We start from the raw sequence: 15,319 nt of genomic DNA, 5'->3' as shown, positions 1-15,319 counted from the left end.
CGATAAATCCTCAATTGGTGATTATGCCCTATAGCTATATAACTTACTATTCAACGGTTTGTTTAAGTTTGTTACCTCGTATTTAACGTAAATTTAACTGTAAACTCTATATATGCAGCAATACTAAGCGGGACATATCGAGCGCTCCTGTTACAAGTCGACGACTTGCCTCCTTGTGGTCCCGTTAGGTCGCACTGCGCATGTCAAACGCAGCTATTTTGCTTCGTCGCATGTCTGGTGACGTTGTATTCTTGACTAGAGAACTTGCAGATGCAGCTGAGGCCTTTGTACTTAAGTTTTTAATAATCTGAAGTCCGTCTGTATCTATACGTAACAGTTTGCCCTAAGACTGGTGCTCACTGAATTGGAGCCTTATGCTTCTTTGGTGTTGGACGGACGGCAGGAGCGAAACGTAGCCGGATGAACGCTAGCTAGCAAGCTTGCTAACTTGCTTGCTACCGAGAAGCGTACAAGTCCCGAAGAAAAGGAAGCACGCAAAAGGCGCTGACAAGAGAGACACAAAAGAAAAAAGAATGACTTCCCGGAGGTAAGATCGATTGGTGTCAATGTGTAGTACCTGGCAGTCTCTAGACTGCTACACCCGCGGCGTTGTTTAGGTCACCGGTGTGCCCTCAGCACCGCTGCGCTCTTTCGGTGATAAAAATAGTCATGCAGCCAATCACAAAGCGCTCCGGTGAGTCAGCGGACTGATCATGGGGAAAGTATAGTGTGCGAAACCTTTAGAAGCGCAGGATAGATACATGCATGCGGTATCTGGTTATGAGAAGATTGTCTGCCTTAATTTACTTAACTTGTGAACTTTAATAATATCCTCAGTACAAGTACGCATGTCAGTGGTGCAACAGCAGTTCCCCTTTTTGTGTTTGAACTGACTACTATCCAACTTCCTTAACCAATGTTTAACTTGTTTCATTTACAGATATTTGATTTGGCAACTATCTGTTGTATGGCATAGATATATCTTTTTTATTGTGTAACTTTTGTGTAATATTTTTCCTCAAACAACCTTTCTTAGAATCTAACACTTTAGACCAGTAAATAGCATTTGTGGGTTTTAAAGCAAATGGAAACTTGTATGTCTGTAAGTATGTGAGGACTTTTGGTGTTTTACACTGATGTGTGGTCACAGATGTTCATGTATGTGTGGATTTTGGTATCTTTGATGCCTGTTGACTTTTGACTTGGGTTGTAGGTGGTTCCACCCAAACATCACTGGTGTGGAAGCAGAAAACCTCCTGCTGACCCGTGGGGTGGACGGTAGCTTCCTCGCCAGGCCAAGCAAGAGCAACCCAGGGGATTTCACCTTATCTGTCAGGTGTGTGGCCAGTCCATGTGGACCGTCTGAGATCAAGCAGTCATATCAAATGCATTCCCAGTCCTTAAAGGCTGCCACCCAAAATGAGACAGATTCAATGCTCAGAGAAAGTCTTGGGATGCTTGCTTAATTCTGTAAAAATGTTGCAAATTTACAGGTTCCATAACAAAAGTCCACTGACAAAAATGTTGAACATATCTGCATATATCTTCTGGTATACTTTTTATGATGTGTCATACTTTTTTTGACTGACTCATTTAGTTATGCGTTTGCCATTTTGATATTAATTGCAGTCGTAGTCATTGGCTCCCAACGGAATACTAAACACAAATGTTGGGTGTTTCTTGGGTGTTACTGCAAAGGTGTTACTAATTAAAACGCTCCCAGTGATGCATGTCAAAGAACATTTTAAATCAGAACGGCTCTTTTAGAACTATAATCTTTGGGATTAAGTTTACTACAACTTGAAATTATATTTTACTTTAAACTATTGGTTGTTTCTAATGTGGTTGATATATTTTTTTGTAAACAAATGAATAAAGTAACGATTTTTGTTAGGAAGCCGATAGATTTGACTTTTTTTTTTTTTACTGAATTAAGCAAGCATCCCAAGACTTTCTGTGTTGTTCATTGTATAACAGAAAACTGGTTTTATTTTCTAAAAAGTTTCATTCTGATGTTAGATCTGTTTGGTTTCTGTATTAGAATATGGGGTGATAGGGACCACTACTGAGTTAAACTGAGAAAAATTGAGTTTAAGAAGATTTAAGAAGTAATTCCATTCTTAGGGGGAAATTAAAAACTTTTTAAAAACACAGTTTGGATCAATTCTGATTTAATTTGGTAATAAAAATTCTTTATTGTAACATTGTTCACCCTGTCCCTTTCATGCTAAATTGCAGATTCGCCAACAGTGATAAAAATCTATTTTATTAAATTTTTTTCTTACTGGTGAGTTATCGGTGTGTCCCACTTGCATCTCGAGATTGAATCCCATCAGTGTTCTGGTGTTTTTTGTTGCAGCATTAAAATTTAATCTGGAGGCCTGTCTGAACCAGGGCTGCATGATATCACATCGCCATGTAATCCCGATTATACGGCACATGTGTAATAATCACTAGGGCTTTAGACAACGGGCGAAGCATTTGCCCAGACGCCGTCTTTTCAATACTATACACACGTTTACTTGAGCCCACAATTTGGTAGCCTAAATTATTAATGAGATGCATATTGATGCCCAAAAGTTTGTAGTCGGTATAAAGTTGGTATATCCTTATGTTTATTGAATTCGGTTAGCAGAGCATGCCATATGCTACTGTTTTGGTTTACTATGGTTTGGTATACTTTCGGTATAGTGCTACATGCATTGAAGTGGCAGTGAAGAAAGGAACAGCTCAGCAGCTACATCATCTTTTAAAAGAGGAGATATTGTGCATAAACAAGGTAATAAGGTGTGGCGGTACTCTTTGCAGTTTAAAGTCTGACACGTTTATTAAACATAAGGACATCCTGAATTTATGCAGATTACTGACTTTTGGGCGTCACAATACACTTCTCATAAATATTTTGGGCACACTACTAGACTGCTTATCAAACTGTCGGCGTAAATAAATGTCCTTATAGTACCGAAAAGCTGGCGTCCAGAGAAATATTTCACCCATCATCTGAAGCCCTGGTGATTATTGCGCATGTGGCAGATAATCGTAATTATGCATCCCTAATCTGAACCAATCAGAAGATTGTTTTTAAAACTAGTTTAGATGAGATGATGAGATGTAATCTGTTATATGGCGTTTGTGCAGTAATCCTCAAGGCTGCCTATGATGGGCGTAACATAAGGGTGCACCGAATTTATATAGATTGCTACCTCTTGAATGTCACAATACACCTCTCACTCGTATTTTCGGCATAGTGTTAATCTGCTTGCCACATTGTGGGCTCTAGAAGAGTCTGTATAGTACAGAAAAGCCGGCGTCTGGATAAGTATTTACTCCTGTCATCTAAAGCCCTGGCAATCTTTGAGGATGCGCCGTATGATCAGGGTGTGATGTCTCACAGCCCTAATTGATGATGATATCAGTCCAATTGCTGACACTTGCCTTCATCTTTGGGCAGTTTTGGAAAGTATCTTTGAGTGTCTTTGAGTCTGACAAAACCCATAGACAGATTTCTTGCTTCTAGAATAACAGCAATTCAGTAACCCTTTGTGCACATATACACCCCACCCCTACCTCCCCAAACAACCAGACGGAATGGAGCAGTCACCCATATCAAGATCCAGAACACTGGGGACTACTACGACCTCTACGGGGGGGAGAAGTTTGCCACGTTGGCTGAGCTCGTTCAGTACTACATGGAGCACCATGGCCAACTGAAGGAGAAGAACGGTGATGTCATTGAACTGAAGTACCCACTCAACTGCGCCGATCCCACATCTGAGAGGTGAACTACTTGACTTGCATGTCAGTCATTCAGATGTAATATTTATCTTTATTTTGCTCAACACAATTTATCTTTTGAGGGGAAAAATGGATTCTAGAGATACATGGGGTATTTTTTAGATTAGAATTAACTGAGACCCAACGATATGTCACACCCCCCACCCCTCAGGTGGTTCCACGGGCACTTGTCAGGGCGTGAGGCGGAGAAGCTGCTGACCGAAAAGGGAAAGAATGGCAGCTTCCTGGTGCGGGAGAGCCAGAGCCATCCAGGTGACTTCGTCCTCTCCGTACGCACCGGCGACGACAAGACAGACTGCAGTGACGGCAAGCCCAAGGTCACCCATGTCATGATTCGCTGCCAGGTACTGAAGCCCCGCCCCCAAACTTCCTGCAGTGTATTGCCTTTATTAAAAAGCATTCTTCATTAAAAAATAACCATAAAACCAGAAATGTAGTTTGAGCAGAATTGGCGCACGTTAGCCTGGATAATAATAGTCCTCCGTTTACCCCTCCCTCACCATCCATACCTTGTGGGTCATATTCACGGTTTCTCAGATGCCACAGTGGGAATGAGATGGGTGTTGTCAAGTAAGAAATAAATTCACTGCCAAAAAATATGTAAAACATCATGAGCTGATGATTCCATTTCATCATGGAATTAAGAGAACACAAAATATCACAATATAAAGGTTTTGGACAAGTCTTGTGATTTTTGAGAACTGCATTGTTTTTTCCCAGCATAACCCCGTCTCTCTGGAATAGCATCTTGATTTATACTTTCCGCATCAGCACATGTCATGAGTATGGAAGGTTGTTGGGGCAGAAAAACAAGAAGACATTTTTTCCCTCTAGCTTTGGTATTTTTCCCCTCTATAATCTCCACATGGCACTTTCCTAAGAAGCATTGACATTAAAATATGCGCTTAAAAACTGGTGGTGACATGCATTTTTATACCATATCAGCACCGTACAAACGTACATGTTAATAAAGGACTTTCAGTACTATGATATACTTTCAAGGGCAAAGGGTTCAGGCTGTAATGCATTATACTAGTCTCTGCAACACAAAAGACACAGTACATTCTTCTTATTATATGATAACATTTTGGATTTTAATCATAACCACTGATGTTTTGTCTGATACCTTTTACTTCATATTATTCAGCGTATCAATGTTGTTTAAATTTATTGTTAAGTTGTAAAAGTTTGTACTAAAAGACAAAGTATTTATGCATTTCATTATAACTGCCTTGGCATGACATAAGCATAATATATGCATTATAAATTTAGCACAAAAGAATTAAATAATAATGTATTGAAGTGTACCCAACGTATTGTATAATGTGTAAAGTTAAAATACTAGCTGCTATAAACAAAAAACGGAGTAGGCAATATGAAGTCCAAATATCAGACGGTACAAAAGACAGGTGTGAGCGCGCATGAGTATGCAGTTGTGTGTTGGTGTTTTGAGACGCACAATGCACTTTACGTGCTACCTGTGAAAAAGCCTGCACTCCTAGCAGAGCAATCTAACAGAAATTTAGATACTGAATGCATGAAGTTCAACTTTTAGTATCAGACTGTGTGAAAATAGACATATGTGAGAGAGAGAGAGAGAGATGCAGAGTTCGTGTCATTCAAGTGATTACTGGAAACAACACATTTTATATATATATATATATATATATATATATATATATATATATATATATATATATATATATATATATATATATATATATAAAACTTTAACAATACGTATAAAGTCATAGCTTACACTTCCATGCAGATGCTATCAGCTGCAACACACACAAAAGGACCTTCCTTCCTACATGATTACATGCATAGTGCCCAGTGGCAGTATTTGTTGTTGTTGTCATTATTATTGTCTGATATTTCAACCTTACACATTCTATAACATGTTGGATATCCTGGAAGTTAACATTATTTAATTCATACATTTGTGACATTCTTATCGCACTTATCAATGTAATTATAACGGCACGCACAAATAATTTTGTCTTTTAGTGCTAAGTTTTACAACTCAATAATTGTTTCTTGTTATTGCAAATGTAAGGAATAAATGAATGACTTTTTATCTGGTGATAGCTACAAAGGATAATAATAATTGTTCAGCTCATTTATTGGACCAGATGGAAATGAAACTATGCAAACTTTTTAAATAGTGTGTGTTTGAATAAGGGAGAAAAGCACATCCATACCCAAATGATGACTAAGATCATAACAAAGATCATGACACCTGGTTCCTCCACACAGAGTACATATTGTGTCATGTGATTATGATCACATAACAACTTTGAACACTTCCTGAATAGGATGAACAAAAAAACCTTTCTTTGAATCGATTTTTGGAAATTTAGCTTGAAGTCCTAGAGATGTCATGAAATGGTCCTGGGCACTTGTTGACTGGAAAGTGCACGAACCTGAGTGATGTTTCATGTGGTTGGGAGTCTGACCATGGCTTTTATCTCCCTCCTGCAGCCCGACCTGAAGTATGATGTTGGCGGGGGGGAGAAATTTGACTCTCTCACGGACCTTGTGGAGCATTACAAGAAGAACCCCATGGTGGAGACTTTGGGCACCGTGCTCCAGCTGAAGCAGGTGGCTGTTCTAGGGGCCTCTCATTCCAAGGTCCCACAGGGCCAGTATGAGTATCTGATAGCCTTCCAGGTTCAGGGGATGCATTCATGCTGACCAATTCAAACTTTGCAACCCTGACAGGGACTTTTTAATGATATGTCACTGGATTTGTTATGTACTACCTGTGGTCTGTTAGTAACTGCTTAATTGTAAGTGTTAACGGGGAGTCATATTGAGCGGGTTGGCGGGAGTCTCCCATGTGAAAGATGTTGCTTGTAATGGCGGTGTTCCTGGTTACCTGGAAGCCCCTGAACACGACACGCATCAACGCTGCGGAGATCGAGAGCCGAGTGCGGGAACTGAGCAAGCTGGCCGAGACCACCGACAAAGTCAAGCAGGGCTTCTGGGAGGAGTTTGAGGTAAGCGTCATCAACTGGAATGCAGCCCATGGAATTATGGGATCCTACAGGGACATTTGGTGACTGGTTTTTAGCATGCACAACAGCTTGGATTGGTCTTGAAGCTGGTGTAGATTTGGAGGGCAGTTAAATTCTGGTCTCTGAAAAGGCAGTCATGTGCAGCAATTCACACTACAAGTGGTTATTTCGCTCACACCATTTAGCTCTGTTATTCAACAACCAGCATGCTTCTGAGCCAAGGAGAACGAGAATTGCCGACACCTGGTCTATTGCATGCCAACCAGGCATGGAGTGTAGACCACAGAGCTCATTAGGGTTCTAATTATCCATATGATGGAGACTTGGTATTTTGGAATGGGGGTGGGCCCTTATCCAATCATTTTTCTAATCCCCCACCCACAGACCCTCCAACAGCAAGAGTGTAAGCTGCTGTACAGTCGCAAGGAGGGCCAGCGGCCAGAGAACAAGAACAAGAACCGGTACAAGAACATCTTGCCGTGTGAGTGCAGTGCAGTCCAGCACCTGCAGCTGCTACTAGTGCAGTGGTTCTCAAAGTCAGTCCTCGGCCCCCACTTCCCTGCTTGTTTTCCAGCTATCCCTGCCCCCCACACTGCTGATTGACTGAACACACATGATCCAGTTAATCAGAAGCTGAAAGACAGCTTGTGTGTGGGGCAGGGACAGCTGAGAACAAGCAGGACAGTGGGTCTCGAGGACCGACTTTGAGAACCACTGCACTAGTAAAACATACGCCTGGTCCGAGAAGAGCAGGATCCGGGAGGGGCCATTAAAGGCCTTAAAGACATAATTTCTCAAACAGGCCAAATGAGTGTGCACAGTGTGACACACAGTAGCCTTCCTTTCTCAGGATCAAGTTAATCCTTTGTGTGCAGATTAATTGGAAGTATACTGACTGAAGAGACTGATGCCACCAAAGGTGATACTGTCTAGAAATTAGCTAAATAGAGGAGAATCGTGGCATTGTTACCATCCATCCATTTTCCAAACCGCTTATCCTACTGGGTTGCGGGGGGTCCGGAGCCTATCCCGGAAGCAATGGGCACGAGGCAGGGAACAACCCAGGATGGGGGCCAGCCCATCGCAGGGCACACTCACACACCATTCACTCACACATGCACACCTACAGGCAATTTAGCAACTCCAATTAGCCTCAGCATGTTTTTGGACTGTGGGGGGGAAACCGGAGTACCTGGAGGAAACCCCACGACGACATGGGGAGAACATGCAAACTCCACACACACGTGACCCAGGCGGAGACTCGAACCTGGGTCCCAGAGGTGTGAGGCAACAGTGCTAACCACTGCACCACCATGCCGCCCCCACATTGTTACCATCTTAGTGGATTTTTTTTTCTGAAAGAATTAAAATAACACATTTGTCTCCTGGGTAAACATAAGTGTTTTTGTTTTTTTATTTGTCTTATTTATAGTTGATCACACCCGTGTAGTCCTTCTTGATGGAGATCCGAATGAACCTGGCTCTGACTACATCAATGCCAACATCATCATGGTAGGTTACCCTTGGGCAACACAAGCATATTAGTCATGTTATTTAAATGAGTCTGTAAAACTTTAAATGAACTGCACCTTCGTAATGCCTTTATAATGCATCCGTAGAACATTCAGTGCACCTTCGTAGTGCATTCATAGAACATTCATAAGCAGCATGAAATGCCACTTTTCCACTGCCACCATGAACAGAACTGTACCCGAACCATTGTACTGAACTGGTGGTTTTCCATTGTGAAGTATCCAAGCCTTACCGGAGCCGTTGACGTTGACACGGCCACATTGCAGAATGGGTTTGTAATGCAAATTTTTGCACGCTAATGCTAATTTCGGTAACGTTCCGTGCTAACATAACAAAGTGATTCTCACAAATGTGCTAGTGAAAATTGGAACCTAGTAAATTATGATGTGCGCCGTGTGAACAGTAAATAAGCATCTCTTCGGATTTACGTCACAGTCACTTTCCAAACTCAACAACACCTTTACCGAGCTGACCCTTCTGCAGTAGAACTGCAGAATTATAGAGCTGGAAGTGCGCTGTAACTAGTCTCTCGCTGTACGGCTAGGAAAAGTACCGTAAGTATACCCTAACATCCTAACATACCTTAACAGCTTTAATATATATTAATAACGAACGTCATATGATTACATAATTGTTTGTTATTATCATATGATGTTTGTTATTAATGTACACTAAAGCTGTTAAGGTCTGTAACGATGTTGAAGTATATCTTAATACTTCATATAATGAATGCATTATGAAGGTGCAGTTAATGTAAAGCATTACCAGTTAGTCTTCACGCTTTATCTCAGTCACTTTTGGGTTTCAATGGATGTTGAGTTTATGTACGTCTTTGAATGTAGTATTGAATTTTTTGCTGCTCTCTTCATTTGCTTGTGTTGAGGGTGGTGTCGGACCTAACCCTGCATTGTTCTCCCTAGCCTGAGGTGGACTCCAAGTGCAACAATGTGAAGATGAAGAAGAGCTACATCGCCACTCAGGGCTGCCTGCAGAACACCATTAGTGACTTCTGGAGGATGGTCTATCAGGAGAACTCCCACGTCATCGTTATGACCACTAAGGAGGTGGAACGGGGCAAGGTGAGTGACCCGGGGATGGTCTCCATATTGGCCTGGATCTTTTTCTGTCACCTTAAGCTCCTACTAAAAGCTCTACGTTGGGTGTTAAATGTAGGTGGACAGGACTTGGATTTTAAGTGCTTCTTTTTAATATAGCAAAGCAAATTAGCTATGGAGAACATTCCATTCTGGCTCATCAACAATATACTGAAGTCCAGGGTGTACCCCTACCTTGAGCCCTATAGTGCCTAGAATAGGCTCTAGACTCTCTGTGACCCTGACCAGGATAAGCAATTAGAATATGGATGTAAGTCATTTCTGGTAATAATTCATTGCCAGTCATTAATGGGTTTACATGCATTCTGTATTATTTAGCAGACACTAAAACGAGGTGCAGCTGAAAAAGCAGGGTCAACTGGTCCCTGGAGCAGTTGGGGTTAAGGGCCTTACTCAGGGGCCCAACAGGAAAATCACTACTAATCATGGGATTTGAACTGGCGATCTTCCGGTCATGGTCGCAGGGTTATAACCCACAGAGCCGCACCACAGGGATCCCGGGGGACAGTTTAATCTTCTGTTTCATGGTACATGATCAAAGTTCTTGAGGACTTGTGTTCCCATCTGCAGAGTAAGTGTGTGAAGTACTGGCCCGATGTATCGGCGCTTAAGGAGTACGGAGCCATGCGGGTCCGCAGTGTCAAGGAGACCTCTGCCCACGACTACATCCTACGGGAGCTGAAGCTCTCCAAAGTTGGACAGGTGCAGTTGCCCCGCGCTGTGTGCCTTAGCACTGGCGGGTGCCATGTTCTGAACAGGGGTTTGAGAGCCCAAGACCGTGCTCAGTTTAATTGTCTTAACTAAATCCATTTAATTATCCTTAATGAGCAGAAAAAGTCTGCATTAAGCCGTAATTGAAGAGTCCTTTGGCTGTGACCTGGCGGCCTTTGTGATCGCAGGGCAACACTGAACGCACAGTCTGGCAGTACCATTTCCGGGCCTGGCCGGACCACGGCGTGCCCACAGACCCCGGTGGTGTGCTAGACTTCCTGGAGGAGGTGAACATGAGGCAAGACAGCATTCTGGAGGTGGGGCCCATCGTGGTGCACTGCAGGTGAGTGTCCCATCCCACATTTGCATTTGGATACCTGCCTCGATGTGACCGCATTGCTCGTCCTTTTGTACAATAGCTTGTTCTGTTTTCCTTTTTGTATTCTGTGAAATATTTAAGTATTTTCTTTGGTCACAGTGCTGGGATTGGACGAACCGGAACGTTCATTGTGATTGACATCCTCATTGATGTAATCAGAGAAAAGGGTATGTCTGCATTATGTCTGCAGCTCTCTTTGTGGGAATGGCTGCATATTTATAATCCTCAGCTTGAGAATTTGCATTGAGTTTGCTGAAATTTGAAACATTTAAATAAAAACTATTTAAATAATTATAATATGTACAATTTCACATTGCTTTGAACTAGAAACAAATGTCCTCCATTGATCTTCAGTGTCGTCAGTGTATATCAGTTAATTTTTTATATATTTTTTAATTTTTCATTAATTATCCTTTCAAAGTACAACTGAAAAACCAGCTATGATTATAGCTGTTTGGGTGTGAAAGCTTGTTTAGGGAAATTAATTTCTGTGAGATTCTGGAAAGTTCTTTTTAGTGCGTTTTAAAAACTCCATTGGGTTTGGGTACATCTGCAAGTTACCCACCATAATAAATATGAGGATTATTTACACTGATGCTTGACTTGGCAATAAATTAGTTTTTTTTTTAATGTGTTTTCATGCTTAGTTTCTCGTCATATGGATCCCAGGCAGTGGGTCTGTAGCTTGCCAGGGGGGTGTGGCCAGAGGGGGGGCTGACGGCCTGGCTCTGCTCTTGCCACTGCAGGGGTGGATTGCGACATCGACGTGCCCAAGAGCATCCAGATGGTGCGCTCACAGCGCTCCGGGATGGTGCAGACGGAGGCTCAGTACCGCTTCATCTATATGGCCGTGCAGCACTACATCGAGACACTGCAGCGCCGCATCGAGGTGGAACAGGTCCCCCCCACCTTCATCGTATTCTTCTTCATCCTCTATTTGCCTGCTGATGCAGCGTCTCAGGCTCTACAGCCCAAACATCCATCCATCTTCCTACTGAATATCCTGGTCAGGATCTCAGGGCTCCTGTCGCAGGCAGCACAGGGCACCAGCCAGGGTTACCTCAGGGCGGCATGTCTGTCCATCCTGCACTGGATAAGTGAGTGAGTGGGTGGGTGGATGGATGGATGGATGAATGCATGACTGGATGAATGGATGAAACCCGTTAGACCACATTTTCATTAGCTCCTGTCGAAAGCCAGAAAGCCCACATTACTGTCGAGTTACCATCTACAATCAGGGCAGCAGGAGGCAGAGAGAAAATTGCAATTCCTACAATGTCGGAGGACACGTGCTGGTCAGTCCTGCCCTGTGGTAACCAGTGTGCACGTTGGTAGTATCCATCCATTGGCAACTTTAGCCATAGGTATAGAAATCAGATTAAAATCTTGCTGGTGTTTCTTTAGCAAACACTTTCATGGTTATGTTTAGAGACATGCATTACTTTTTACTGCTTACCTATTGTGCTGCTTAAAGCTTAATTCCCGAAGTGCTTATCGGCCTCAGTCTGCCTCATTCCGCCTCAGTCCACCTCAGTGTACCTCAGTCCAGCTCATTCTAGATCAACCGGCTTCCTGCTTTACAGAAAAGCAAAATCAAAGGCAGAGAGTACACCAACATCAAATATTCCCTGTCGGACCTGACTGGTGGAGACCAAAGCCCCTTGCCTCCATGTACCCCCACGCCCACCTGTGTCGAGTGAGTATGAGGGGCCCTCACCACATTTAAAAAGATCAAAAAAGTACATGGGGGGGAAGGGTCTAAATCTACCTGCGCAGTATTGGTAGTTGAGGGGGGCTGTGTGGTGCTGCTAGCATGTGTGTGTAGGCGTGACTTGATGCTCCTGTTCCTGCACATGTAGCCTGAGTGACGACTGCTCCCGCGTGTACGAGAATGTGGGCCTGGCCCAGCCCCAGAAGAGCCACAGATGAGACAACAGTGAGTGCGATGGTTTCGTGGTGAACCCTGCAGGTGAGGAACACGTCTGTCCCTGCACCAGGGAAGTAGGTGGTGAAACAAAAGTGTGTGTGTGTGTGCTTTATGTACAGTATTGAGGAAAGTCAGTCAAAGAGCTATTTATCTGGGTAGTCAATGTATCTGTTCAGAAAAAAGTTACATAGTAGAATATATGCAAATTAACAATAATACAATTAAAAATAACAGTGACAAACCAATTTGTCATTTAAAAGTTATCTATGTTTTATTTTTTAAAAAACCCTGTTTTCATAGTTTTCATATAGTGGAGCTTAAAATTGGTACATGCATGACAAGCCTCAAACCTAAATTTGACTGTTTAATGTAACAGTAGGTTAATTTGTGCTATTTTCGAACAGGTGAATTACTTTTGAGATTGAGGCTAACAGTTCTATCCTCACGCTGAAGTGTGTTTTTAGCCTGAGGTGTTGTCATGGGGGAAAAAAAACGACTGAGCTGTGAAGACTCTTGGACCACTCAAGTTTCTTTTTTGACCGTCGTGTAAAGTAGGCTACATTTAAAAAATAAATAAATAACAAAAGAGAGAGAGGAAAAAAAGGAAAACCTGTGTGTCAAACCACTGTGATCTTCATGAAGCCTTACCATTGGTTGGAAGTTGGAACAGATTTTTTTTTATTATTATTATTTTTTTTTTTATCCCCGATTAGCTTCTGTTAAGATTCACGTTGGTAAGAGGATCAGTGGTCTTTGGACTTGGACATCAGCCCCAGGTTGCCGGTTTTCAGACAGCTGAAACACTCTTCCTCCCGCTACTGCTTCTGCATTATTTATCTCTTTTATCTTTTTCTGTCGCCACTCCAGGGAAGATGCACTGCGATGTTTTATTTTTATTGCCTGCAGTGCAAACTCTCTGCTGCCCACACACTTCCCTGGTTTTGGCCTATTCCTCAAGTTTGCTCTTTAAACAAAAAAAAACAAAGGGAACTTTACAAGAATGAAGGCTTTTGTTTACCTCCCTCCAGTGCTGGGAGATTTTTCATTTATGGTTTAATGCTGTTCCTGATATCTTCATTTTAATGCGCCTTACTTGCCGATCTTGTGTCTCTGAATGACACCCATCATGATGAACCTGCTGCTTTCAGGAGTTCGGATGTGAGACTGTTGGGTCTCTGGAAGGAATCAGCTGTTGTACCCTTAAGCCGGCAACTGAATCCAGAATACTTCAAAGAGTATCCCAGCAGTTGGAGTGTGAAGTTCTGCCAGCCTCTTGTCGCCGTGGATGCAAATGTCCGCTATGCTGCTTCATAGCAAACTTATTTCCCCCCAGGATCGATGTTGATCTCTCCTGGATCTCGTTTAAGGTTACTGAGAAGGGCTTTCCATTGGAAGCCAGCTCAGAGGTGTGACTGGCCAAGCAGTGTGATTTCTAAATTTTTATAAATGTATTTTTCCCCTTTGTGTAACTGCCTACCACATGCTTAGAAGCACCGTGCTAACCTACCCTTAGAAGCTAAGAAGAGAATGTCTTTGAGAGCCATAATACAGTAGGAGAGTGAAGGAAAAGGCTGTTAATGCAGGCATGTGCTGAGGATACGTCTGTAGCAATCCTGTTCCTAAGGCTCTGGCTCTGCTTTTCAGGCCTTCATTACACCAGGTCTCAGCCCCCTACCCCACCAAAGGAACAGCTCAGGATTTTAACCATTGGCTCTTTGTGTCGTATGTCTCTCCGTTTTACATTCTGAAGGAAATGTGTCAAATTGCTGCAGTATTTTAAGGAAATGCTTTCTCGTTCGGTCAGTTCTCTTGCAGTGACGTGTCTGTCGTGATGGCACTCAGCCTGGCGCTGACTTACTCGGCTAGTTTCCGCTCGTTTGGTCAGCCGTGTTCAATGTGAAGGTTTGTCCGAGTGAATGGATCCAAAAGTGCCACTCGCTGGGAAAATTGGGCTGCCATTTTACCGATTGTTGACAAGCGTGTGGCCGGCGATGGACCACGGCACATGCCACAAAGCAGTCTTCGTCGCTTGGGATGTGTGAACACTTAGCGGCACTTCCATCCTATTTGCCTAGATTACGACAGGAGTGATTCATCAAGCCAACTTCTGTTTGTCTTAAGTAGTACTTTTTCATCTGTGTCATTTTGTCTTAATTCCTCATCCTCAGTTGCTGGTTTGTGTCTTGTAGGTTATCTTGCCCTGTTAATGTGTATCTATGGTATGTGTGTATATTTGTTTTGTGTTATTATTGTTATGTATTGCTGTTTTTCCAGAAGCGCAGTACTGACTTATCTAGATAGCGTTAAGTGTAACGTGGTTCATTGAAAATGAGCCCTTTTTGTGTTTTATAAATTATGAAACTATGTCAATTAACTTTATGGTTAATTGGTTAAATGTCAGTTAAAAACTCTCTGTGATCAGTTCTCTGGTCATTTCCTACCATGAAGTAAGGCATTTGTTAGACCCTATGCCTTTTATTGCCAAAACCTGGTAATCATGACTTCTGTTTCTTCTTGACAATAAAATTTGAAGCTTCCACCTGTAGTTTTGTATTATTCATTTTGTGTTGCTTAGTTACATGGATAATATTTGAGCTAATGGAGAGACTAATAATGAGTCATTATTTAATAATTATTATACAGTCATTCATGAGCCTGAACTGTATCCAACAAAACCCAGTAAGGCATCTTGGGGCACCCTGGATAGCTCCTACTCCATCACGTATCTCATTATGATTAGATAATATATCATTTATAGTATTTGAAGCATTTTTTGGGGTTAGTGGTCTCTCTGTGTACCACATTCTGTGTGCATAGGGTCAATTATTTCTCATGTTAA

General features: G+C 42.4%; 1 protein-coding gene across 8 annotated transcripts; it reads left to right on the top strand.

The window, feature by feature from the left end:
* The first annotated feature begins 198 nt into the window (after window positions 1-198).
* Window positions 199-15,019, top strand: LOC125721540 (tyrosine-protein phosphatase non-receptor type 11-like). Of its 8 annotated transcripts, none has more exons than XR_007385816.1 (16): window positions 199-547; window positions 1,214-1,336; window positions 3,584-3,778; window positions 3,947-4,139; window positions 6,280-6,399; window positions 6,684-6,797; window positions 7,200-7,296; window positions 8,248-8,327; window positions 9,269-9,427; window positions 10,034-10,165; window positions 10,363-10,517; window positions 10,653-10,720; window positions 11,300-11,650; window positions 12,137-12,249; window positions 12,413-12,522; window positions 13,629-15,019. XR_007385816.1 is itself a non-coding variant. In XM_048997518.1 (16 exons), exons 1-15 carry the CDS (start codon window positions 534-536, stop codon window positions 12,480-12,482), a joined length of 1,785 nt encoding a protein of 594 aa, XP_048853475.1. In that variant the 5' UTR covers window positions 201-533; the 3' UTR covers window positions 12,483-12,522; window positions 13,629-15,019. The 8 variants fall into 8 exon arrangements, 5 of the variants coding, with proteins under 5 accessions (XP_048853440.1, XP_048853475.1, XP_048853469.1 ...); XR_007385813.1 differs by having other exon boundaries at window positions 13,194-15,019; XR_007385815.1 differs by lacking the exon at window positions 13,629-15,019 and adding an exon at window positions 12,885-13,178.
* The last annotated feature ends 300 nt before the right edge of the window (window positions 15,020-15,319 follow it).

The sequence above is a fragment of the Brienomyrus brachyistius genome, chromosome 2, assembly GCF_023856365.1.
Source record: "Brienomyrus brachyistius isolate T26 chromosome 2, BBRACH_0.4, whole genome shotgun sequence".
Lineage (NCBI taxonomy): Eukaryota > Metazoa > Chordata > Actinopteri > Osteoglossiformes > Mormyridae > Brienomyrus > Brienomyrus brachyistius.
This window is presented reverse-complemented; position numbering and strand designations above follow the sequence as displayed.

Excerpts from the sequence above, each read along its gene's own strand:
- LOC125721540 (XM_048997483.1), top strand. Across the intron at positions 4,140-6,279 it reads ATGTCATGATTCGCTGCCAG|CCCGACCTGAAGTATGATGT; the intron begins GTACTGAAGCCC and ends TCCCTCCTGCAG. Across the intron at positions 7,297-8,247 it reads GTACAAGAACATCTTGCCGT|TTGATCACACCCGTGTAGTC; the intron begins GTGAGTGCAGTG and ends TCTTATTTATAG.